The following is a 25,607-nucleotide window of genomic DNA, read 5'->3' as shown; positions in this document are numbered from 1 at the left end:
ACTCCTGACCTCAGGTGATCCACCCACCTCAGCCTCCCAAAGTGCTGCGAGCTGGGATTGCAGGCATGAGCCACTGCACCAGGCCCTGTTCCCTCTCTTGTTCTGTTCTACAGCTCCAGGACTGTTAGGCTCCACCTGTCATCTTAATAACAATTGCCATCTCTGGCACTCTTCTCCCTCCTGGGCTGGGAGTGGAGCAAATGTAAGCTTCTCCACTTCCCCAAGCATATGGGTCCATTTTATTTTAAAGGTTTTATTGCCAATCGTGACTGGGGAATAGACAGATAGGATCGGAAGTGACTAGACTTTAGGGGAATTTTAAACTGTCAGTGGGGCTTAACCTCAAACCAGTAAAAAGCCAGAAGAACAAAGGGATGTGCACAGGAAGGCTGGGGATGGTGTTAGTGCCTCATGACTGCGATAATCTACTGTGGAGTTCACAGGAGGGCCAGGCCTTCAAAGATGCTTTTATTGAAAACGTCCCTATAAGACCTTTTTCACTGAGAGTTTCACATCTGGGTTATCCTACTTGTTGGGAAAGGGTCTTGGTTATTTGTGCAACTCTTAATGATTTCCGAGAAAGCCTGCTCAAGCAGATGTGGGGTGGGTTCAGTTCAAAGACCTGGAACACTTGAATTAGCCGTTGATTTTAATCGTCTTTTGCAGCCGATAGCATTAAGGGTTTCTTTTATGAACCTTTAATACAATACTTTTTAGGTAGTGGGAGAGAGGAGTTGTTTTTGTTTTATATGCTTTTCCAGAAGAAGAAGAAAGGTGATTCAACTTCGAATTTCCTTTGATCTTTTCTTGATCTTCTTAACCCCTTTTCAGAATGGCTACCACTCTCCCTCTCCAGAACTTTCAGTGGCTCACTATTGCCAGTCCTCATTCTTTTTTCCTCCCATGGCTGCTTTAATTTAGATCTCCCTATCTGGAATTTGATTTCTTTGCAGCAGGGACCATGATTCTTGTTTTTCAATTCACGTGGATCCCAAAGAATAGAGTAACACTCAGCAAATACTTCTTTTTATGGGAGAGGGTGTTAGGTTTTTAAAATCCTTTTCTCATAGGCTGTTAGATTTGATTTACTGCTTCATACCTGGGCTTTCTGTTGAGGCCAAGGGGTAGGAGTGTCTTTGGGACTGCATCAGAGTCCGGGTGAGGCCTGTGACCAGCTAGTGGGGCCCCAGAAGCTGAGTTAGAACTGCTTGTACCTCCTGGTCCCCTGCCTTCATGGAGTGGAAAGGGATGAATTAGGGACTCCAAGTCCAGGTACCTGGGCTGTTCTGCAGCCCACCCTAAGCCTGAAGCGGCAATTGGTGATTGGGCCATTAACTTTATGTAGTTCTGGGGCCAGACTGTGCATCCTATAACCTTGGCCTCAGCAAGAAAACATTAAAGGGGAGACCTGGAGAAAACGTGCTTTGATAAACAGATACAAATTCATCCTGGTGGGTCACGAGTAGAAAGAAGTCATTATTATGTAAATCAAATAGACACTTCAGTCTGGACAGCAGGTAGCCCAACACTGGAAGAGTTCACACCAAAAAAAGAAGGAAAAAGGTCAGGAAGGGAAATGATCAAAAATAGGGGTGGGTTTTCTGGGCCTGGGGCTGCCTCCGGTCCTCAGTACCACCTTCCCTCATTCTGCCCCTGTGTTCTCTTGCTGTCCTCCTTCTGCCCCCTGTGGCCATGGGACTGCCCCCACAGGTTCTGGGAACATTTTCTGAGCCCCCTGCACCTGGTACAGCCAGCCCAGGGCTCAGTGGGGGAAGTGCTCCATCAGTATTTTTTTGATGGTGGTAAGTAAGATTCACACAGCTTTGCAGTGTTTGATTGTGGACTTTTAATCTGGCACCCCAGGTGACCCTTAAGCTCCTTCTATTTTTCCCGTAGCTGTCTTTTGAGATGCATTTGCTGGGCCTTGTTAATGGTTTGTTTTTTCCCCTTTTGATTTATTAGATTAGAAGCTCAGTTCTTGGCCTCCCCCTTCCTGGGAGAAGTTCTTGCTTCATCTCCATAAAACGTTGCTGTTGGGCTTTTTCCTGGTTTTATTACTTTGCATTAATACCTGGCAGCTTATATCTGAGCTCTCGTTTTATTTTCTTAACGTATAATATTGCCTCTCCTCTGGCAGCCTCGGTGCTTGCAAAGGGTTCGGTGGCCTCTTGTTTTTTACGTTGGGAGGTAAGAATTTAGATTTATTAGTCCCAGCTTAGCGATGAGCGGCACAGAGAATTTTAAATGATTTGTTTTAAGCCATGTAGCTAATCAGGGGACAAAACGAACCAAGGATACTAGAAATGAACGAGCAAGGAAGAAGGCAAATGAACTTCTGACTTCTTCTGCCCTTTGGTGTTTACCAACACAAGACATTTGTTTTTTAGTTTGGTATTTCTCTGTAAAATGGGCAGAAAGAATGACATGAGCTAAGAGAGGAACAAATAGGCAAAAGATTTATGAACACAGTGCTCTGATGATGATGACATTGGCTCTCTTGGAGCTACATCTATCTTAGAAGAGGGGTTGCAAATCCCTTGTAAGGGAGGGTTATAGTTGGATGCCAAAGTGGTCAGTTTTTGACCTGGGTTTGGTGTGGGGCGTGTCCACAGTTTTAGCTTTCAGTGCATCTGATTCTGTGAAAGAAATAAGAACGGAGTAGTGGAAATGAACTGTTGCAGTGGGTTGGCAAGTAAGTCTGGTGACGTTAGGGAATAAACTGGGAGGAAGTTCCCCAGGCTCTGATCTCTGTAGGATCATGGGTGGGAGGGCAGGTTTGATCTCTGCCCTTGTTGTGAGGAGGTTGGATGGAGCCCTTTGATTCTATCCCTACCTCAGCTAGCTCAGCATTTACGGCAAACAGCACCTGCTGTTCAGGACACTTCATGATGCCTTCAGAGTCCTTCTGGATCTTGAGAATCCGAGGGTCTCTAAGTTTTTCTGCCTTATAAAAAAGTGGAAGAGTTTTTCAGAGCATTCTAGAATAAGAGATGAGACTGGAGTCTGGGAATGGAGTAGGAAGATGCTCAAGGAAGGACTCCCCTTCCTTGTTTCCACAGCTGGGCCACAAGCCCAGGTCTCTTTTGCCTTTGACTGTACAACCTGCTGCCTGGGAGTTCCTGGGAGGGACAGGTTTTAGAGTGTGTCCTTGATGGACACATAGTAGAGCCCTGGGATCAGGAAGTAACAAGAGGGCACTTCCCAGTCCCTGAAAGCAAACACCTTAATTTTGCTAGGTAATTTTGGGGAGGCACCAAACCTGAAGGTTCAAGATCTGAAGTACTTTTTCTCCCTCTTAGGAAATGTGGCCTAGCATTTGGTGGTCATGTTCAAATCCTGGCCCAGTCACTTACTAGATTTCTACCCTTGGGCAAATCGCTTAGCTCGCAGATGCTCATTTGACCTGCAAAATCAGCCCAAGCTGACACTCTGAGCACCCTCCTTGGCATTTGTGATTTGTAATTATTAAATTCCGTAATGCAGGTAAAGTGCTCAGCCAAGAGCCTGGCCTGGTATTTATAGTCAGCCTGGAGAAAATGAACTCATGAGTTATGGTCTGCAAATGGTGAGCTCCTTCAGGTCCACCCACCAGATGCTGCATGAAGGAGTCAGCCTCTCTCTAGCAAGGCAGGGAGGCTGAGAGCTTTTGCAGAAAGAAAGTCATTGGCAAGTCAGAAGTGCCATCCAGTAAACCCTGGCTTCAGTCACTGTGGAAATTGTTAATCAGACACATGGCCCTTGCCGATTTTAGGGTAAGGCACAGCTATGAGCAAACAGTTCACCTCTTTCTCTTTCCCTAGCAGCACATGAGTGGACAGAGGTCACCTAGGTCATCACATGTGTGACCTCAACCGTTCTTTCCTTATTTCTTCCTTTTTACTTTTTTTTTTTTTTTCCAGGACAGTGTCTCACTTTGTCACCCAGGCTGGAGTGCAGTGGCATGATCATAGCTCACTGCAGCCTTGAACTGCTGGGCTCAAGGGATCCTCCTGTCTCAACCTCCTGAGTAGCTGGGGCTACAGACCTGTACCACCATGCCTGGCTAATTTTTAAATTTTTTTGTAAGGACCTGGGGTGTGGCAGGGCAGTGGTCTCGCTATATTGCCAAGGCTGGTCTTGAACTCCTGGCTTTAAGTGATCCTCCTGCCTCGGCCACCCAAAGTGCTGGGATTATAGATGTGAGCTATTGTGCCCAGATTCTTCTCTTATTTCTTCTAAATGCTTGGCTTTTAGAACAGTCTAGGAAAATAATAATTGGCCAGATGACTCAGTTACTAAAGATGTACATTTTTCTGAGTACCCATTGGTTGCTGTGGGGGAAAAAAGTCATCTCCTCAGCTTGCTAGTAATTTAATTGGAAGGAAATCAGTTGATTTGTGAGTGACAATTTATTTCCACTCCCTCTGCAATTAGTCTCTTAACTTCTAGCCCTACTCCCCGCATCTGAGAAACAAGGTGATCCAGACGAAGAGAGCACCAGGTGTTAAATTGGGTAGCTGATCTACGTTCCAAGGAGCTCATGGTGCAATTCAGACTGTCAAGTGCAAACTGAGTTAAGAGAGACACCAGTGTGGGACATCATCAGGAAAGAGTTCATGAAAGAATTTTAACAATGGAAAGTTATAAATCTTCAGTTAGAATCCAAACACTCCCCAGGCCCAGAACCCAGGAGAGGAGAATTCAGAGGCAGGCCCTTCTACTGAGTCAGCAAGAAAAGTGCCATATCAGCACTCCTCACATCTGCACATGCATAGGAATCGCCTGGAGTTCTGGTTAAAGTGCAGGTCTGGATTCAGTAGATGTGGGGCAGAGCTGGGATTCGGCCTTTCTAACAAGCTCTCAGGTGATGCCGATGCTGCTGGCCTGAGGCCACACTTTGTGTAGCAAAGTGTTACGTGATATTTAGTTAGACAGTAATGTATAGATGCAGGTAATGTGATTAAAGGTGCTCATTACAAGAGAGAAGAAACTGTTGGTAGATGGGAGGAATATGCCTATCCAGACATCGTCAGGGTGGTGTGTGACATTGCCTGTCTTTATTCTAACCCCAGATCTGCCGCTGCCTGGCTGTATGACCTCGGACAAGTCATTAACAGGTAATGTGATTAAAGGTGTTAGTTACAAGAGAGAAGGAACTGTTGTTAGATGGGAGGAATATGCCCATTCAGACATTGCCAGGGTGGTGTGTGGCATTGCATGTCTGCATTCTAACTCCAAATCTGCATTCTAACTCCACACTGCCTGGCTGTGTGGCCTCGGACAAATCATTACACTATCAGAGCCTCATTGCACACCTGCATGTTGGGGCTGGCAATTAATACCAACCTTCTAAAGTGTGTGCATGTTTAGGAATAAAAGAGCAAATCCATGTAAATGCTTGGAACAGCTCCTGGCACACCTCAAGTAGCCAACAACAAAAGTCTTTCCATTCTCTCACTTGGGAGCTCCTCTTCTTACTGGGACTTGACCAGTGAGACCTTCCATGCCTGGGCCCTGTATCTCATGTCCCCTAGAGGCCCTGCAGGACTGGGAAGCTGACCTCCGCTCTCCTGATTATGATGGTGCTTCCTGATCTTCCTGGGAGTTCTGGCCACCACCAGTGGGACATCAGCATGGGACACAGTTAGGACCCGTTTGCTTTCTCTGTGGCCAGGGATTGCTTCAGGAACTGACCAGCGGAAGCCAAGGAAAGGCTGTGAATGAATGCATGAGGACTTATGGGGAGAAAAAGAACATTTTGTGTGGAGAGGAAAAAAGGTCATCAGGCAGATTCCTGATTAAAAACGGTAAAATGCTTTTGGGCTCAACCTTGTATGTTTGGGCTCAACCTTGTATGTTTGGGCTCAGAAAGCTGGTGAAATGAGATGTAAAATGCCTCAAAAGTTGGACGCACCCAGTCAATGTTAAGCTTTTCTTTCTGGCTCTGCAGAGAACATTCCACTGAGTTTGCTCCAGTCAAGACAATGATTCTCACTCTCTAGGTCTTACCTGGATGTACCCCACACCCCCAGGGCAGCATCCGTGTCATCAGCACCTTCCTGTGGGCAGAGTTGGTGGCTGGGAGGAAGGGCTCCTCTGGACCCACTTCAGTGCCTCCTGTAGTTTTGCAGCTGCAGAAAAGTCCCATTTCTCCCCAACTGCTCATGGCTGAAGCAGCCCTGCCTTGCCCAACTTGATCGAGCTGTGTTAATGTAATTAGCTCACTGGCTTCTCACTGAGGTGGACTCAGACCCAGTGGCATGTGTGTTAAGAAAACCAGATGCCAGACTCCTGACTCTGGCACTGCTGAGTCCCGTTTCTTCGATGTCACCTCAGTGGCAGTGGGTGGGCAGCCCGTACTGGGCTAGATGGCTGCCCTGGGAGTCTGAGGACTCTCTAGGGTCTGGTGACTTCAAAGTCAGCTGTAAGTGACACATCTGGGTAGGGAGGAGGCCTGGGGCACAGAAGGTCAAATCCTACAATTTAGGGTCCCTGGGAGTGTTCTCGTCTAGTGATTCCTAAAAGCCTGTTCATGGCCTAGGTACATTTGGATCTTTTGAAGATCTTGTTTAAAAAGCGGGCGGGGGCTGATTGTGGTGGGTGGTGTGTGCCTGTAGTCCCATCTACTAGGGAGGCTGGGGTGGGAGGATCCCTTGAGCCCAGGAGTTGGAGACCAGCCTGAGCAACATAGTGAGACACCCATCCCCCTGTCTTGAAAAATAAGCAACATCTGGGGCCCCACTTGGAGGTTCTGATTTAGTTTGGGTGGTTGGAGTTGGGGGGAGCCTTAATCAATATTTTAAAAATGATTCCCAGGTGATCCTCATTGGCAGCAAGGTTTGGGGAAGCCATGCCAGAGTCCAGCCTTGCACTGGTGCTGAATGCAGAGGTGCAAGTCTGTGATTCTGTCACCAGAGCATGTCAGTGACAGACCTGTGGCCAAACCCAGACCTTGGAACTCAGAGGCTCTTTTTCGGCTTACAGACACCTATTAGACTGGCTTCTGTAATTTTTGCCCACAAATCCCAGATTTATGCCAGAAATTTCAGCCTGGCAGAAACAGCGCTGTTATAGACACCAGCAGTTCTCTTCTACCTGGGGGCTATTTAACTTTCCCAGGGGATGTTTAGCAATGCTGGAGACATTTTTGGTCATTATGACTTGTAAAGCGGTGAGAGTTGCTACTGGCATCTAGTGGGTAGAAGCCAGGGATACTGCATGGGACAGCACCCCCCACACCCCCCCAGCAGAGACTACCCTGCACATGATGTCAGTAGTTCAGAGGCTAAGCAACCCTGTTCTAGATGAACACTTCTCAGACTTAACTGCACTCACTGGGTCCTGATTTAATAGGTCTGGGGTGTGGCCTGAGAGTCTGTATTTCTGAAAAGCTCCTGGGTGACGTTGATGCTGCCTGTCTGGGGACCACACTTTGCATAGCAATTATTTTCAGAGCAATTGATTTCAGAGTGACTCAGGAGTGGGTTGGAGTCACAGCTGTACCATTAACTAGCAGCTTGATCTTGGGCAAGTTACTTTAACCTCTATCACCTAAAGTTTATTCATCTGCAAAATGGAGATCATATCACTTAGGGCCAAATTAGATAATATGTGTAAAGAGCTTAACACAGGTTATTGGCCTTGGCAAGCATTCAGCAAATGTAGCTGTTCCTTTCACTCCGTTATTATTTGCTTAGCAGTTCAGCTTTAATTGTCCATTGTTTCATTATTTACCTATTTTGTGTCTCATGCTTTGCTATAAAAAAATAAGATGAGGTGGGAGGTGATTGAAAGCATTATCTCTGTGATGGTGAGTTATAAAGATTACTAGCGTTGTTTTAATAGTAAGTCACCCCACCTTCTGTCACAGGGTGGGAAATGAGGCTGGAATAGGACTTAAAATCAACTCCAAGAGAAACATTTTGAGAACTGGGGACATCAGCAAGTCATTCTTCAAATTCTGGAAACATGGTAGTTATTCTCCACTCACTCAGCAAAAGTGACTGTGGAAGGAATGTCCCAAAAATCAGGTGTCTGATTTGTGTGTTTCCATTCACCATGGTTTTAGGGATCATAGAGAAGCATGACAAGCAAATGCAGATATCCAATTTCATCAGCGTCCTGAAATACTCAAGTCACCTGTTGCAGGAGTATTTCAGAGCGAGTTTTGAGTATGGGATTGAGCTTTGTTCAAAGTCCAACATTGCCATGTATTAGCCGTGTGACCTAGGGGTTATATAACATCACAAAGCCTCAGTTTCCTCATATCTAAAATGGGAACAAAATAGTATCTGCTTCTAGAGTTGAAGTGAGGCGGAGGTGAGATGATGCATGTAAATTACTTGATGACTTGACCAGGATGGATGGTCCTGCACATTAGAAAGGCTGTTTTCAAATGCTGGAGTGGGACAATCACTTGGAAACTTATCCAGAGGTCCCCCTCAGATAGACAATTCATTAGGGCCAGGATGAGGCTTGGAATCAAACAGGCACCCTCAGGGATTCTAGCTGTGCTGTGCCACTTTGAGAAACCTAGTCCAGGTGCTAAATTTACAGTGATCACTTTTGGGATTCTGGTGTCCGACAAAGATGGAAACTTCGCAGGAAATGTTCCCCAGGCAGGAGGGCTAAGAGACACAGTAACTCTTGAGAATTGCTCCGACAGACCTTTTATTTTGGCAAGGGCTTGTGCTTTCTTTGCCAAGCCGTCATTCGTTACTTGGCTAGAGGAGGGACTACAGGGAGGGGAGAGGGGACATAGACAGCTGGCTGTCAGAACAGTCGACCTCTAAATGGGATAACCTCAGAGCCAGGCATAAGCAATCCGGAAACAAGGAGGGGAGGTGATGGAAGGTGGGAGCAGAGGCAGGTGCTGGAGACATTGCTGCAGACTTCCTGGAGGGGGCTGCCAAGCCGGGAAGATTCAGAGGGGAAGAGCGCAGCTGGGGAGAGAGCCCCTGCTGGCTCCAGGTGCTGGCCCCAGAAGGCATCTTTGGAGAGAAGGGTCTGAGCTGTGACGGTTCGGTGCAGGGACAGGTGGGGTAAGCTCAGGTGTGCCGAGATCCCTCTGCGTGTTGCAGAGCTCCTGGGGAGGGCAAGGACGTGAAGTGCGAGCAGATGGTCTCCGTCACTGCCAACCTAAATCAATGACTGGAGAGGGCGAATGCTGCCAATTAGCGGGATATCCAGAGCCCCTTCTCCCAGCCCAGCGGCCCCACCTGGGAGCCAGGCAGCATGCTTTGCCTCCTGCTGAGACAGATCCTGCTTTTGCTGCTTCCTTGAGAGAAGTTTTAACACATGAAAATGGCTAAGGGCAAAGGCTTTGGCACCACTGCCTGCTTTCAGATTGTCGCTTTTGCTAGCCATGTCATCTTGATCCTGTTTCTTCCCTTCTCTGGGCCTTGTTTTCCCCATTTGTAAAATGGTAATGATGGCAATAGTACTCATCAGTTATTGCCACCACAATGCTGCCCAGCAAACTACCTCAGTAACACACAGTAGTAAGTGTTTGTCGTTCACACATCTGGGCTGGCCAGAGGGCTTTGCTGGTTTTGGCTGGCCTTGCTCATGTGTCTGGATGGGTTGGGCTGAGGGGAATGACTGAGATGATTTGTCTCAGCTTCCTGTATCTCTCTCATCCTCCTCTAGTGGTGTAGCCCAGGCAAATTCTCATGGATCTGGCAAAGGTACAAGAGCCACTGAGCCACTCACGTAACTGCTTTTAAGTTCTTTTCTCACCCGCAGCCCACCATGTTTGCTGCCATCCCATTGGCCACAGCAAGTCACATGGCCAAGCCCAGCATCAAGGCTCCTGGCAGACTGCCCTCCCAGGATGGCACTGCAGAATCACAGTGCCAAGGTATATGGAATTGGGGTGTTTTTGCAATCTACCATGAGTACTAACCTCACAGTTTTGTATGCAAGCAAACCCTCACCCACTTACCAGTCTTAGGACAGAGGATCCTCACTGGTCTCTTTGCCCCTGAGCCACACCCAGATTAGGAATTCTTTTCTCCTCTGACTTCTTGTAGTTCCCTCCATATAGAGGGAACTGTTCTATTTCCCCCATCCATGACACCTTTGTACTGCTGTTCCTTCTGCCTGTAATGCCTGCCCCTTGGCTTACCCATCTGATCAACTCAGCTCTGGGGTCAGACTGTTTGGGTTTAAAGCTGGTTCATGTCATTTATTTAAAGCTTCATGACCCTGGCAAGTTTCTCACCCTCTCTGGGCTTCAGCTGCTTCCTCTGTAAAGTAAGTATCGTAACCTTCTTCCTTCTCTGCCAGGGTTGTCGTGTGGATTAAATAAGAGTTGTAAAGCATGTATCAGTGACTGCAAAAAACAAAAAGGAAATGCTCAATAGAGGTTTGCTTTTGTAAAGCAGAGTTTACATTTTGCCCTGTTGCTGTTGAAGCAAGGGTGTGCATCACATTCAATAACTGGGAAAAACAAAGCAAAATAAACCTTTTTAACCTTGAGATGTGTCAGAAATAACAGGGTCACTCTGTCTCATTCTGGTCCCCTGAATAAAGGAAATCTTGACCATTTTCCATAAGCCTGGATTATCCAACTGATGGTTTATCCTTAACTTGGCAATGATGATATGATTGCTTCTTGTGGTTACGATCATATATGAGAAATGTGGCAGCGGCAGAGGTAATTATCTCTTGTGATTATGTGGTGTGACAGTGTTTCTTATAGCTGGTCCCCCTGAACCTCTTTACAAGTAAGATTTTTTCTTTCTTAAATGCTTTTCTCTTCCTTCTATGTGTTGCTGCTACTGTTACTCCTGCTGTTTCTACCACTACCAAACCACCACCACTGCCACACCACCACCACCATCACTCCCACCACTACCACCATCATCACCACCATCACTCCAGCTCAACCGGAATGACTATAATCCTTCACACCCCTGCCAGGTCATCTTCCCTGTGATGACTTTCTTAACGAGCTTCCCCCAAACAAGTAGTAACATTTTCCCCACCCAAATCCATCTTGAATTCCCACGTGTTGTGGGAGGGATCCCGTGGGAGGTAATTGAACCATGGGGGCAGGTCTTTCCTGTGCTGTTCTTGTGATAGTGAATTTCCTGTGCTGTTCTTGTGATAGTGAATAAGTCTCATGAGATCTGATGGTTCTATAAGGGGGAGTTTCCCTGCCCAATCTCTCTCTTTGCCTGCTGCCATCCATGTAAGATGTGACTTGCTCCTCTTTGCCTTCCTCTGTGATTGTGAGGTTTCCCCAGCCATGTGGAACTATAAGCTCATGAAATCTCTTTCTTTTGTAAATTGCCCAGTCTTGGGTATGTCTTTATCAGCAGTGTGAAAAGGGACTAAAACAGCATTCTATTATTTCGTGTCTTGTACCTGCTTCTGTTTTAACACAGCGTATTCAAAGTACAGTTTTTGTTTGTGAGTCTCCTGTTTTCTCCTATATAAGGGGGGCAGAAAACATGTCTCTGTACCTTAACATCTAAGAGAAGGATCTGGCATATAATAGATGCTCAATTTATACCTGTTGAACATTGATAGAGGAATTTCATCTTACTCTCGTGATATTCTTGTTCTAAAACCAAAAATTGCAGTAAAAGGCCCCTGCCCCCACAACCATGGTTGCAGAGGTATAGAATAGAGTAGAACTCATGAATGACATGAGGCATTGGAATTCATGGATAGGCACATGCTAGCAAGCCTGAGATCCAGTGGGGCCTCTAATTTTGATATTTATAGATGGACTTTCCATATGGCCTGTGTTATTTAAGGTAACATGAACTTCTGTAACATAAGCCCCAAAATCTTGGTGAATGAACACAAGAAAAACTTATTTCCCACTGATGTGAATAGCCTGGAGTAGGTGTTCTTTGTTGGGGAACTCTCCTCCATTTGGTGTTTCAGGGACCTAGGCTCCTTCCATGTTGAGAATCTTCCATCTTTAACACAGGCTTTCAAGGCCACGGTGAAGGTCATCTACTTTTTTGGCATCTAGCTGGAGGGGATAAGGACATTGAGCTTACTGAATCAGGCCCAGAAGAGGTCCCCATCACTTCTGCTCCCATTCCACTGGCCAGAACTTGGTCTTGGGGAGGCTGACAAATCTAGTCAGCCATGTGTTCATTTTCTGTTTAGTAAGACCTCATACAACAGTGTTTATGCAGGAGAGATGCGAAAACATTTTTTTTTTACACCTCTATCTGGTTTTCTACTGCTAAACCGATCTTAACCAAACCCTACTTCCATTTCATGCAATATTGGCTGTAGACTACAGCCATGTGACTAAAAGGGGGCCCTTGAACCAGAAATGGGGGAAGGGTTGGAGACTGTGAGCTGCTGTTTGCAATTTATGCGTGATGAAGATAAGAATGTTACTTCGTGGCCGGGCGCGGTGGCTCACGCTTGTAATCCCAGCACTTTGGGAGGCCGAGGCGGGCGGATCACGAGGTCAGGAGATCGAGACCACAGTGAAACCCCGTCTCTACTAAAAATACAAAAAAATTAGCCGGGCGTGGTGGCGGGTGCCTGTAGTCCCAGCTACTCGGAGAGGCTGAGGCAGGAGAATGGCGTGAACCCGGGAGGCAGAGTTTGCAGTGAGCCGAGATCACGCCGCTGCACTCCAGCCTGGGTGACAGAGCAAGACTCCGTCTCAAAAAAAAAAAAAAAAAAGAATGTTACTTCGTGCTGTTCTTAGAACCCAGTTCATTTTTAGACTGAATGTTTATATGGCTGAGAGCTGCAGGAAACACCATGCCCACCTTGCTTGGTTTAAAGCCTTTGAGATCTATGGTGGCTGAATGTGCTTCCAGGAGCAGAATTTAATCTGCAGGGAGTGGGTGACTATTAAATTCAGTGACTGCAGCAAAACTTTGCTCCTCACTCCTCTTTGTGGAAACACTGTTTGTACAGCATGTATAATCAATACAAGGGAGGCATTAATGAAGAGAATGTCTTGTTTGGCAGACAAAGCCTTCCCTTTGTTGGGATTGAGATGCTCAGTTAATTTCCTGGGAGTGTATTTATGATAAGTTGGTTAGTGATTCTTGTAAGTGTATGTGAGTTTCTTGATTTTTTTTTTTTAAGAAAGGAGTCAACAACCCATTGTATTACTGTAAAATATTTGATAGCTAGTAATTTGAGGAATGTACTCATGAGAGCCTAGTCTTACAGATTTGGGATATTTATACATACTTTAAAATGAGTAGGTTGGAGGGGGAACTTTAAATATGTATATTTTATTTTAAAAAAAAGCCCAAAATCTTTCGTTTGAAATTACCATAAATCAAAGCATTATGGGAGATAAATTTTCTAGACTTTGTGTGTGGAATTTCATTGAGAAAGATAAAGTGGACAAAACGCTGGAGAAGTTTGGGACAACCCCTGGGTTGATTCAGTCTCCACTTTCAGGGAGTTTATAGCCTAAGTTCCCTTCCCTTTTTCAAAAGGAATTTTCATCTGTCTTGTTTAATAATAGAATCTCTTCTTCCTCCTCCCAGCCTTGTCCTCACCTCCCTTCAGGCAAGCAGGGACTTCCTTCTTTGCATTGCTCAGGAAATTATGTTTCCCACTTGCAAGGCTGGCCAGCAAAACTTCTTTGAAAGTTGGAGAAGAGGATGCCAGTTTCTGCCTTTCTGCTTTCTGCTCATAGAAGGCTTGTGTGGTATGTTATCATCCAGTCTTGCTGGCTTTCTTCTGGGTCTTCTTGCTTGCCTGAGTTTGAATCTGCGTTATGTTACAGCAAATGCAGTTGACAGTCAGTGGTATAGTTGGAGCATGCATGGCCCATTTCATGGCTTTTTTAGTATGCTGAATGTTATGCCACCTCATCTCGGTCATGAAATGGTTTAAACAAAATAATGCTTTGGAACTAAAATGTTCTGGTTGGTGAGTTTTCTGGTCAATGGAAGGGAATGACCTTGGGCAGAGTCTGTGACCACAAGTGAATTACCTATCCTTGCAGAGCCTCAATTTCTTCACTTGGAGACTAGGCACACTATCACTTTCCTTATTAGGGCTGCTGAGAGAATGTAGCTGAGGTTCCTTGGCTACTTAGCAAATGCAGGACTCAGTAATGGTAACCACAGTCATCTCTGGGTATCCATGGGGGATTGGTTCCAGGACCCCTCTCAAATACCAAAATCCAAGGAAGCTCAAGTCAATGCTATGAAATGGTACAGTATTTGCATATAGCCTACACACATCCTCCCATATACTTTAAGTCATCTCCAGATCACTTATAATATTAATAACTAATACAGTGTAAATGCTATGTGAGTAGTTGTTCCACTGTATTGTTTTTTTGTTTGTACTTTTAAAATCGTTGTATTTTTTCCCCCACATATTTTCAATCCGTGGTTGATTTAATCTGTAGATGCAGAACCTGAAGTTATAGAGGACTGACTGTACTATTAATAATTATTAAGATACACAAAATCACTGATAGTGAGAGATTTAAAAATGTCCAGGGTAGAAAGAAAATGAAATAGACTATCAGAAGCAGTGATTTTTCTGGTCTGATTTTAATTTGTAGTGATCTACAGGATCCTTTGTGGAGGCAAATGCATTCCAGTTAGTAGTATCTGTGATACCATTTACAGCTCCTCTTTTATAGATTCAGTTCCACAAATATTTATTATCGAGTGCCTGTGTTATGTCAGGTGCTGTGCTAGGAACTGTTCAGTTAAAAAGATAGTACAGTTAAGGAAATAAGTCAGGGTGTTCTCCCTCCCAGGCCTTAGAGTTGGGGTGATTCTGTGTCCCAGTTTTCCCTGGACAGTCCTGTTTACTGCTCTTGTCCTAGCATAATTATTCACAGTGTCCCCTTTTATTTTAAGTGCGCTGGTTTGGGAAACCAATTATAGGGTCATCAATATAGGCTATTATTGAGGCAGAGGGAGTTTCTCCAGAAAAGGACTATGGAAGTTCTCTAAACAAGAAGGAGCATGATGAAAAGTATTTTTTAGGGAGTTGAATTCAGGCTAGATGGTTAGTTATAGGACCAGCAAAGAGGTGGGAGAGGGGAAAGCATTTTGGAGATAGAGTAAACCATATACTACCAATGTGATGGACAGAACCCAACTGGAGGTGCCATCTTGAATTCCAGAGTGTGAAGAGCAGCCTCAGGTGCACAGCCTTTTTAGGTTTCACCAATCAGCATGTCTCAGATGTTTTCTTGGAGACTCCATTAGGCTTTAACAATTGCCTTAAAAATTCCCCAGCAAAAGCATTTCGGGAATAGGGAGCAACTCCAGGTTGCACATGAGATGCTTAGCTAGGTCATTGGTTTGTATGGCCATTTCCCTCCTGAGTCTAGGTATGCAGATCTTGAGGGGTGGAGCTCAAGGCTGCTTTTGCATTTCTGCCAGTGCTTCCAAATGTCATGACTGGGGGTGGGGGTGGGGGTGGGGGGGTGGGTGGGGTGGAGGGAGGGAGAGGTGGGCCAGGGTAGTACCCTTCCTTGACTTAGTGTTTGAAATTTGAAACACAGAAACTTAGTGTTTCTGTGCCATGTCTCACATACACAGAGAGAATACTGGTTGCAATAACTTCAGAGACAGTTAAAAGGTGATATTTTATATATTCAGAGATTATTGTTAAATTCGTTAGCAAGAGGAATGCAGTTCAGACTTCTCAGATTTGGGAGGTAAATCTCCCCCACTCCCAGTGTTTGCATTTGGTTTGAGTGTCTTAATTACCATTCCAGAACGTTTGTGAAATTAAGGTGGAAAAAAGAATTCTGGCTTAGGTACTAACATATAACCCTTGTGTGTTTATTATGAAGCCTTCACCTTTAAGATTCTCGTTTGCAATCCTGGGCAACACAACCAATTTTCTGTGTCATTAACTTTTTCCTGTAACACCAAAGGGCAGGAGGATGCTGGTCTCCACCTTTTCTTTCTCCAAGGCGAGTTGACTGACCATCTGTGCCATAAGATGGATGAGGCCCAGTGATCCTCTTGTTGATTTGGTATTTGTGTCTTCACACAAGAATCTTTGCTGATTCCAGTGCTCAATTCACTGGAATACTCCCTGCTGTTCTCTGAATCGGTGATGGATTAGTTGAGGTCTTTGTATTCGTTATTGGCAAGGTTTCAAGACAGTACACTAAGTGCAGGAAGAATTCTGGCAGTGGCATCAGAAGGCCAAGTCTCGGCAACCTTGGATAAGTCACTGTCTGAGTCTGCTTGTGTTGCTATAAAGGAATACCTGAGGCTGAGTCATTTTTAAAGAAGAGAGGGTTAGAGCTGGGCAAGTGCTGTGGGCTTAGCAGGGGCTGCAGGGCAGTGGGAGTGCAGACTTAAAAAACGCAGACCCCCAGGGCACTACTCATTTCTCTAGCTCTGGTCTACTGTGGTACCAGGGGTCTAATCAGGCCTGTGTCTGCCTCCTTCTTGAATAGCCCAGAGAATTCATCTAAACAGCCCTCCTACAGCAGTTCCCTACTCCAGTTGGCCACATGGGAGTTCCAGGACAGTGTTGTCTCCTGGGACATTGGCACAGCAGCCAAGTTTATTGGTGTTGGGGCAGCCACGGTTGGTGTGGGTGGTTCAGGGGCTGGCATTGGAACGGTGTTTGGCAGCCTGATCATTGGCTGTGCCAGAAACCTGTCTCTCAAGCAGCAGCTCTTCTTCTATGCCATTCTGGGCTTTGCCCTGTCTGAGGTTATGGGGCTCTTCTGTTTGATGGTTGCCTTCCTCATCCTCTTCGCCATGTGAGACTCTGTGGGGGTCACCTGCCTGTCCCTGCTGGTATGACTCCATACCATTACTGGTGCTGGGATGTGCTAAGCTTTACAACATTTCTCTAAAAAAAAGAAAAAAGAAATAGAGGTTTACTTGGCTCACGGTTCTGCAGGCTGTACACGAAGCATGATGTCAGTGTCTGCTCTTGGTGAGGGCTTCAGGAAGCTTCCACTCAGGATTGAAGGCAAAGAAAAACTGGCTTACCACATGGTGAGGGAGGGAGCAAGAGAGAGAGGGGAGGGAGGTGCCAGGCTCTTCTTAACAATCAGCTCTCGTGGGAACTAATAGAGCGACAAGTCACTCATTACCCCAGGATGGCAAGATCTGCCCCCATGACACACTAGGCCCCATGTCCAACATTGGTGATCATATTTTAACATGAGATTTGGAGGGGGACAAATATCTGAAGTATATCAATGTGTCACTTTGTGCCTCAGTTTCCTCAGTGGTAAACTGGGGTAAAGAAGGATATGAATAACCAACCTGTTAGGGTCGTTCTGAGGATGAATGAGATGGCCATTGTGAAAGGACTCTGGGCTGTTTTAATGTGGTGTCATATTATTGAATGAACCATCTTTAAATTCATGACTGAATCTAGCCCATCTCCCGCTTTTGTATAGCCTGTGAGCTAAGAATTGTTTTACATTTTAAAATGGTTGGGAAAAAAAATCAAAAGAAGAACAATATTTCTTGACACATGAAAAGTCTATGAAATTCAGATTTCATTGTCCTTAAATAAAGTTTCGCTGGAACTCAGCCATGCTCCCTTGTTGGTGTACTTTCTGTGCCACTTTTGTGCGATAATGGCAGAGTTGAATAGCTGCTGCAGAGACTGAATGGGCCTGTGAAGCTGAAGGCACTTATCTGGCCCTTTACAGGAAAAAATGTGCCAGCTCCTGTTGTAGAACAGTGGTTATTGTAGTGGTTATTGTTCATCTTGCAGCAAGATGAACCGGGTTCTACACAGAGATCTTTCCCTCCGATGGTGTTAAAGCTTGGGGAAAGCTAAGGCTCTCAAATTTCTGAGGAAGAAATCAAAGGTAGTTTCTTTTTTCATTCATTCATTCATTCATTCATTCATTCATTCATTCATCATTGTTTCACCAAATATCCTTTGAGTTCCTGCTGTGTGCCAGACACTGTTAGGGGTGGTGAGGAAAATGCAGTGACACAGGAGAAAATGCCTGCCCTCCTGGAGCTTACAGTCTAGGGGGAGGAGTAAGATAATAAATAAATAAAAACTCCCGACCCGCCTGAGGGTGATGGATGATATGGAAGGGCAGGGGGAGAGAGTGTGGACTGTTAGGAAAGGCCATACTGAGAAGGCCATGGGTGATGTGAAGGAGGTGGGTGTGAGCCCTGTACCTACATGATGGGGCTGGGGCAGCGGGGAGTCTGCTTAGGCAGAGGGAAAAGCAAGTTCAAAAGCCTTGGGGTGCAAGCATTGGAGATGGTCAAAGGAGAGCAATGTGCACAGAGCATTTTTGTGTGTATTTTAATTTCAGCATTGGCAACAGAGCTGTGGGAATCTGATATATGATCCTGTTTTGAAAAAATTATTTTATCTTCAGAACAATAGGAAACACGAAGGGAGACCATGTGGTGCAGTGGTTAAGAGAAGGAGTTCCAGGCAGATAAGAGTTGAAGCTCAACCTTGGCAGTATTGACATTTAGGGCTGAACAAAATCTTTGTTGCTGGAAGCTGTCCTGTGCAATGGAGGCAGTTTAGTAGCAATCCTGGCCTTTACTCACTAGATACTTGTTGTGATAACCAAAAATGTCTCCAAACAATGTCATATGTCCCCTAGGGGCAAAATTGGGGCAAATGTTGGTTGAGAGAGCAGAGACCCTGACTCTTTTTCTCTCCCGTTCACCTTTTCTTCAGCAGAGAGCACGGTGTCTGTTCATATCCTGGTGAGAAGTATACGATTTATGTGATTGGCTCAGATCCTTGTGTTAAAATACGAGCTCCTAAAATGGTCATCTTTGCAATTTTTTCATTGCATTTTTTTCTCTTGCTAGTCATCATCCCTTATGTGAAGCAATGAGGTGGACATCATTTATTCCATCCACTTTTAGGCATGGTTGGAAGTGGAGGGCTGAAGGCTTATGAAACATGCCTGAGCCCCCTGAGTCCATGCTTTTGGCCCATCTGAACTCCAGGAGGGGAGATATACGGATAAAAGAGTGAGGTCCTTTTATACCGTTCCTCTGAGGCTCCCTGGTAACATGCCATCCATTGAAAATTGGCCTCTTTGCCTGGGGGAGCCCCTAGGATGAGTTGATACCTAAGTCACCACTGGCCATGCTGAATTAAAGGCATGCCTTGCTGTAAAGAGGAACGGAAGCTCAGGGCACCAAGCAGAAGGGGCACATTAGGAGAGCCTAGCAGAAATGTGTTTTTGAATTTGTGTTCCCTGTTGGGCTCATTTGGATTGATTTCCTCCACTCTACCTTCTATCCTGTGCCTATGTTGATCATGGAGCACAATGTTCCTGTTTGTTCTTCTTTCTAGAGTTACGAATGGTAAAAAGGCAATAACTGATGTTTACTGAGGACTTCTTATGTGCTCTAAGCTCTCTTCATGCATTCTCTTTCCCCACTTCCAAATCCTCTCCATCATGGCTGTTATTGCCACTTAAAGATGAAGGAAGAGACTTGAGAGGTTTAGTAACATTCCTAGGCTGAGTGGTTAAGTAACTGGTGGAAGCTGGAATTTGATCTCTGCAGCCTTTTTTGTCTGCAAAATCTTGGATGCACCATAAGAGAAGCCCAAGAATTGTCCAGTGAAATTAAAACTGCACCCCAAAGCTCAGCGCCTGGGGGGATTCCTGGGCTCCATCCTCAGAGCCTTTTATTGCATCCACGCTTGGATGAGTCTCCTGAAGCCGATTTAATCCTGGTCTGTCTACACAAGGGAGCAGCAAGCTATTGACAGCCTCATTTTATGGTCATCAGTGCCCTCTTCCTTCTGAAGCTTGTCAATTTTAATGTCTGGAGAACCAGGGGGTGGTGTAGGGGCTTCCAGACCCCTGTTTGCAACCACCACTTGTAGACCAGAGCTTCTCACACTTAGATGCATGTGGAATTCCCTGGAGTTGGAGTTGAGTTGCAGGTTGTGATTCTATAGGCCTGGCCTGGGGTCTCATCCTGCATTTGTAACCAGCTCCCGGGTGATGATGCAGAGGTGGCTGTCCTCTGGCCACACTGAAGTCCCTAGTTCTAGATGCCAACACCCTCACCCTACTTCAGAGGCTGTACCAAATTCTTGGAAGAGAAATTTTGCCTCAAAAGAGACCGGGGAACCTGGCCCCAGGAAGAATTTCATCTTTGCAGGGAGCGTGGAATCGGGGTGATAGAGGTGAATGACAAGGATGTGGTGTTCCTTAAGCTGACTCCTGATGAGCTTGGTGAAATGAAGCCAGACATTTTATAATTGGTCACTTTTCTTTGTGTAGTGTCTAACACTTTTTGAATACCTACTACGTGTCAATGCCTTTTCCCACTGAGGATTGTACTGGATAACTTTGGATCTAAGGTCACTTTGGCAGTGAGAAGTTCCCGCCTCTGACTCAAGACCACCTTTGAGTCCAGAAATGGTGGCTCACGCCTGTAATCCCAGCCCTTTAGGAAGCTGAGGTGGGAGCTTGGCCCAGGAGCTCAAGACCAGCCTGGGCAACATAGTGAGACCCTTACTTGACAAAAAAATAAAAAAATTAGCCAGGCTCAGTGGCACGTGCCTGTAGTCCCTGCTACATGGGAGGCTGAGGTGGGAGGATCGCTTCAGCCCAGGAGTTCAAGACTGCAGTGAGCCATGATTGTGCCACTGCACTTCAGCCTGGGTTAGAGAGTGAGACCCTGTCTCAAAAAAATAAAAATAAAAATAAAGACCACCTTTGAGTTAGCAAGTATGAGAGGAGCGCGTGAGTAGGAGGGAAGATTCGGATGACACACATGTTATCATGCTGTATTTCCTTCGCTAATTATATGGGCTCAGTAAGGGATATTCAGAGGTTGTCAGTTGCCTTTGTGCCAGATTCAGTTGGACTCTGATAAAGACCTAGGCAAATATAATGTCTGTGCACCGCGTTCTGGGAAGCATTTTGAAGGACCCTGGGCAGATTCACTGGCATAGTTAATACACCCCAGACTTTCCCTCGCCCTGCATATGGTAGCTTATGAGAAGAAAGCGAAGACTAGAAAATCATTTGTGTGTCACTTCGCAGGAAAAACACTTCAGGTAATGAGACAAGATTTGAGTGGGAAGGTGATTATAACCAACCCTTCATTCATTTTCTACAAAATAGTCAACATGCAGTCTCCCAAGCTGCATAATGAATATAGCATCCTTTAGCTGGGGATGTTGGGAGGATTTATTTTTTTATCTGTGATCCAATATTAATTTGCCTTAAACAAAAGAAGCAATTTACTGTGTAATTCTGAGGTTTATGGTGTTTCTACCAAGTCCTTTCATCTTTGAAAGATGGTGTTATGCATTTTAATAGAAACTATTGTTTTCTTAAAATCTTTTCTTTTTTTCTTTCTTTTAACTCTTTCTTCTCTTCAATCAGATTATAGAGTTGGAGCAAATGTCATGATGAGCTTTGAGGCCCAGGCCTGGACCCTGGAGGGGTGTGTGTGTGTGTGTGTGTGTGTGTGTGTGTCTGTTTCTTTCTCCACAATAGTCCCAACCCTAAACAGGGGTATGGCACAATACTTCTTATGAGCAAAAGTGCTATTTGTCTACAAGGGGACTTGAGCCTGCACTAATTGTATTTGATAAGGATTTTTGTGCTGTCTGTATGACGTTTAACCACACTGTCAATTACAGACTTCCTTTAAGGAATTTCCAGGAAACTCCCTTACCATAAGAGTTTAAATTAATGTTTTGCTAGTTTAATGACAGCAGTTGGGAAAGGAAGCACCTTTCAGACCATTAGCTAAAGCCAACTTCCTTTAAACTTAAAGGAGGGCACAGCATGATAGATGGAGATCTGCCCCGGTGCATCATCATAAATGCCTCTGGGCAGCCACAGGATGGGTTTTGACCTGAGTGGGGATAGGTTTGGTTAGAGGGTTGGGTAGAACCCCCTAACCTGTAGAAGAATCTAGAAAAGTGAGATGAACACCTTTCTCTTAAGGCTGTCGCTTGTCCAATTCCAACTCCCTCTTTAGTAACCACCTCCCTGCCTCCCAGCGAAGTGACCCCAGGGAGCCGGTTATTATGGCCCTGCTTGATGGATAATTACTGGTTGAGGCTTGATTTGACACCAGCATTTTGCATGATAGCCTGTTAGATTTGCTTGGCTCAGATTGATATTTTCATTCCTCTAAGGCTGCAGCATGGAAACATGGTTGAATGGGGTTTGCCAAGATGGGATGATTTCCTGTGCTGTGGCAGGACCAGGACAGCTGTTCTGAGAACTGTTTCTGCAAAGCCTTCACAGTTGGTTTTGTTGAAGGCTTTTCTGCAGGTGCAGGGTTGGTTCCTAAAGGACAGTAGTCTGGTTTTTCTAGGAAACTACTTATGGAGAGTGCGTACGTTTAATTTAGGAGGCACAGCTGTGCAAGGGACTGGGACTCCATCAGGGAACGGGGTGCAGGAGCTCCATGTTCCTTATGTCTCAGCCTCATTCCTAGTTGCTGGCGTCAGAACTGATCAAAGTTGTCTGTTGTCTTTCTGCACACCCATGCTACAGGCAGTAAGGGATGAGGTAGCAAAACCAGTTCACTGCTTAGCAGCTGGGAGGCTTCAGGAGAGTCTCTGAACTACTGAGCATTAGTTTCTTTATCTGTCCAATGGGCTCAATGGCACCTGCTCCGCTCATCTCTCAGGATCTTACATGCCACATAAGCTAATGGAGAAGTAAATGCTTTATAAGCCTAAAGGAATGGACGTGGGTGCATTCAGTGAGAGGCAGTAGGACTAATGGTTAGTGATTAGTTTGCTAAGTAGGAGCAGCAGTTGTTAGTGTAAGAAGGGCGGGTTAGTACATGGGTGGTGGTCAGGAGGAGCACCACTGCTGCTGCTACTTAGCCACTTGTATAACCTTTTTTTAAAAACAAAACAAAACAAAACAAAAAAAACAAACCTCTCAGTCTGCTATAGGATAGATTGTTCCAGCATCTGAAATTCCAAAGCACTTGTTGAAGGGGATTCTTAGGATGGCGTAGTTTTGTTCACTCATAGGATCTTCTTCCTGGGGCATGATCCTAGCCATGTTCAGGATAAGCCCTGAGCATCAAGCTGTTGCAGTGAAGTGTTCTGTGGCTGGAACTAAATCTGTCCCAGGCTCACAGCATGGGAGGGGGGATGGCAGGGGTTTTTGAATTCCCTTGAGGGCACTTGGCCTTTGCTTGTATCTGCTCAGGAAGTCAGACGGTCTGCAGCCGGTGGCGTGTGCAGCTACCCCTTCTGTTCTCTGGCCCTGGAGGCTTGTGGTCCATTTGTTTTAAAGTCGACTGCCTGATATTCCTTTGGAATATGTGAGTCCAGTGGGAAAGAATAGAACATATTCTGAATCTTAATGGTGGATTTAAAAAATCTATTTAGGGAATCTGAGCATCACTTAATTAGACATGTCTTTTTTTCCCCAGCTGCCCTAATTAAATAGTAATCATAATAAGGATAAGGATAATAGTTGATCTCAGTGTCCTGTCTCCCAGTGAAGTTGCTCAATACATATTTGTAGATGAATGACTTGGAGATCCAAAGGAAGGTTCGGAGATTTGCCATTGTATTCGAGTCTACCCTGGTGGGACCTTTAAGGCGAACATTCTTCTTCTCTGGGTCTCCACCTTTTCCCTTCCCATATTGCTATTTTCTCCTTATCTGCGTGCTTTTCTGCAATGCGTATCCACGACAGGTGAGCCTGGGTGAATGTGATTACATGCAGGTTGGTTTTTCTCCCGTCTTTGTGGTCCGCATTTTGGGATTAAATCCCCCTGCAGACTTTGTCTGGTCAGCCTGGTTGTGACTGTGGATCTTGGTTTCGTATACTGTCAGAGATGGCAAGGAATTCAAAGATGATGTCGTTTTACCTCTTTATTTCATAAACTTGGGCCCAAAGTGAAATGACTTGCCCAAGAATACACTGAGTGAGTGAGGTGGTCATAGACAGCTAGCTCTCCTGACGCTTAGCTCTGACCTAATTCCAGGAAGGTGACTGCATCTAGCTTCTGCCCCAACACATCCTGGGAAGAAATAGTATCCTGCTAAGAGAATGAGGGCTGGATGGAGGTGTCCTGCATAAGGGTGTCAAAGTACTTCACTCTGTCCTCTGGGGATCCCACGGTGATTCTTTAATTCTATGCCCACTGAGGGAAAGTTGATTTGAGTCTACTCCACTGTTTGATTGAAATGGGCCTCTTCTGTCCCCAGCCTGGTGAGTCGTATCTTGTTTCCCTGCCAGTGGGCATTTTGTGCCTTTATCCCCGCTCATGTCTGCTGAATGGGTCACCCAGGCTGGGGCAGGCTGAACTACAGGCTAATGAAATTGTTTGGCCTAGTTCCTGCTTGGTGGTGAAATCTCAGACAGGATCTTATCACCCTCTCTGTGCCCGGAAAATTCGACTCTCCTGGAGCTTATAAAATTGGGATGTCTGTTTCCACTAGCATTTCTTTCCCAGTTATGTTAATCAATAATGTGAAATTAAATCAAGAAATTCCTTATGCCGGCACCAGCTTCTCCAATACATTTATCTCTGTATGCTAGTATTTGCTTTGGCTCTTTTTCTCAGAAGGGGATTTTTCCACACAATTTAGGAGCACAGAGCGAACTTCCTGGCAAAGCCTAGAAATTCAAACATCCTTAGCTGCATGAACTTGGGAATATCAGTATATCTCACTGAGCTGTGTTATTTTTAATCTGTAAAATGGGCATCAGTGTGCCACCCTTGCAGATGTTGTAAGGATTACATGAGATTGTATGGTGTGTAGGATATACCTCACTTTGTGTTTGGCCCTTAGTGGGTCTTCACGTGGAGGTCCGAGCTTTCAAGACAGCATTTTGCCTGATGTAGATGTATTTACGTGTATTGGTGTAGGGTTCTCAGGCAGGCTGATCATCAGAATTACCTGGTGTACTTTAAAATAATCCCAGCATGAGCATCAGATACCAGGGTTCCCCTAGACCACTCACTCATCCGAGTCTCTGGAGGTGGACCCTAATGTTCCATCATTTTATTTTATTTTTCTATTTTTTTTTCAATATTTTTGTAGATGTGGCGGGCGGTGGGGTGGTCTTACTATGTTGCTTGGGCTGGTCTTGAACTCTTGGCATCAGGCAATCCTCCTGCCTCAGCCTCCCAAAGTGCTGGGATTACAGGTGTGAACCACAGCGCCTGGTCCTATTGCATCATTCTGAAAGTCTCCCCCTGTGCTATTTTGAATCCTCAGCCACATTTGGAGACCTCTGTAGGATGGGTTTTATTTTTTCTCATCATCCTTGATAAAGGCAAAATGGTGGTGTGGTATAGAGACTTGAGGATTTCAATCTGATCATTATTTCATGCTTGATTTGGGCTCTGTTCACAGCAAGTTTGTTGGGATAGGTGGGGTAGGAAAGGGGGACAATTAAAAAATAATAGTCTAATAAGAGAAGCTGTGATGCTTGACTAATTAGAAATGGAGAATTTGCTTCTTAAAAAGGCACTCTTCATAGTACTAAAGACAACCAGATTATATCTGTTCAGGCCACCATAGGGTTTGCCTTCAGATGCAGAAACTTATCTCTGAGATGGCTTTAAGATGGAGTGGTTTCCTATCTGTTTCCAGATGTGTGGGTGGGGTTTCTTGTCTCTGTCTCTGGCTGGCTCAATACTGGGAGAATTCTTATCGCTTCCTGGAGGACCCACATGCTTTGGAGTGAGGGAAGCCAACTTGAATTCAGG

The 25,607-nt window shown here is 45.3% G+C and overlaps 2 protein-coding genes across 3 annotated transcripts in view; both read left to right on the top strand.

Moving 5' to 3' along the window:
* Positions 1-25,607, top strand: part of CHST11 (carbohydrate sulfotransferase 11) — a 309,675-nt gene that overhangs the window by 41,587 nt on the left and 242,481 nt on the right. The gene's annotated exons all lie outside the window — the stretch shown is intronic.
* LOC116479340 (ATP synthase F(0) complex subunit C1, mitochondrial-like) lies at positions 6,830-16,688 on the top strand. Its single transcript, XM_032761823.2, has 3 exons — positions 6,830-6,899; positions 8,870-9,015; positions 16,284-16,688. The coding sequence occupies exons 1-3, from the start codon at positions 6,830-6,832 to the stop codon at positions 16,686-16,688; spliced, it is 621 nt and encodes a 206-aa protein (XP_032617714.1).

Source organism: Hylobates moloch, unplaced genomic scaffold (assembly GCF_009828535.3).
Source record: "Hylobates moloch isolate HMO894 unplaced genomic scaffold, HMol_V3 SCAFFOLD_12, whole genome shotgun sequence".
Lineage (NCBI taxonomy): Eukaryota > Metazoa > Chordata > Mammalia > Primates > Hylobatidae > Hylobates > Hylobates moloch.
This window is presented reverse-complemented; position numbering and strand designations above follow the sequence as displayed.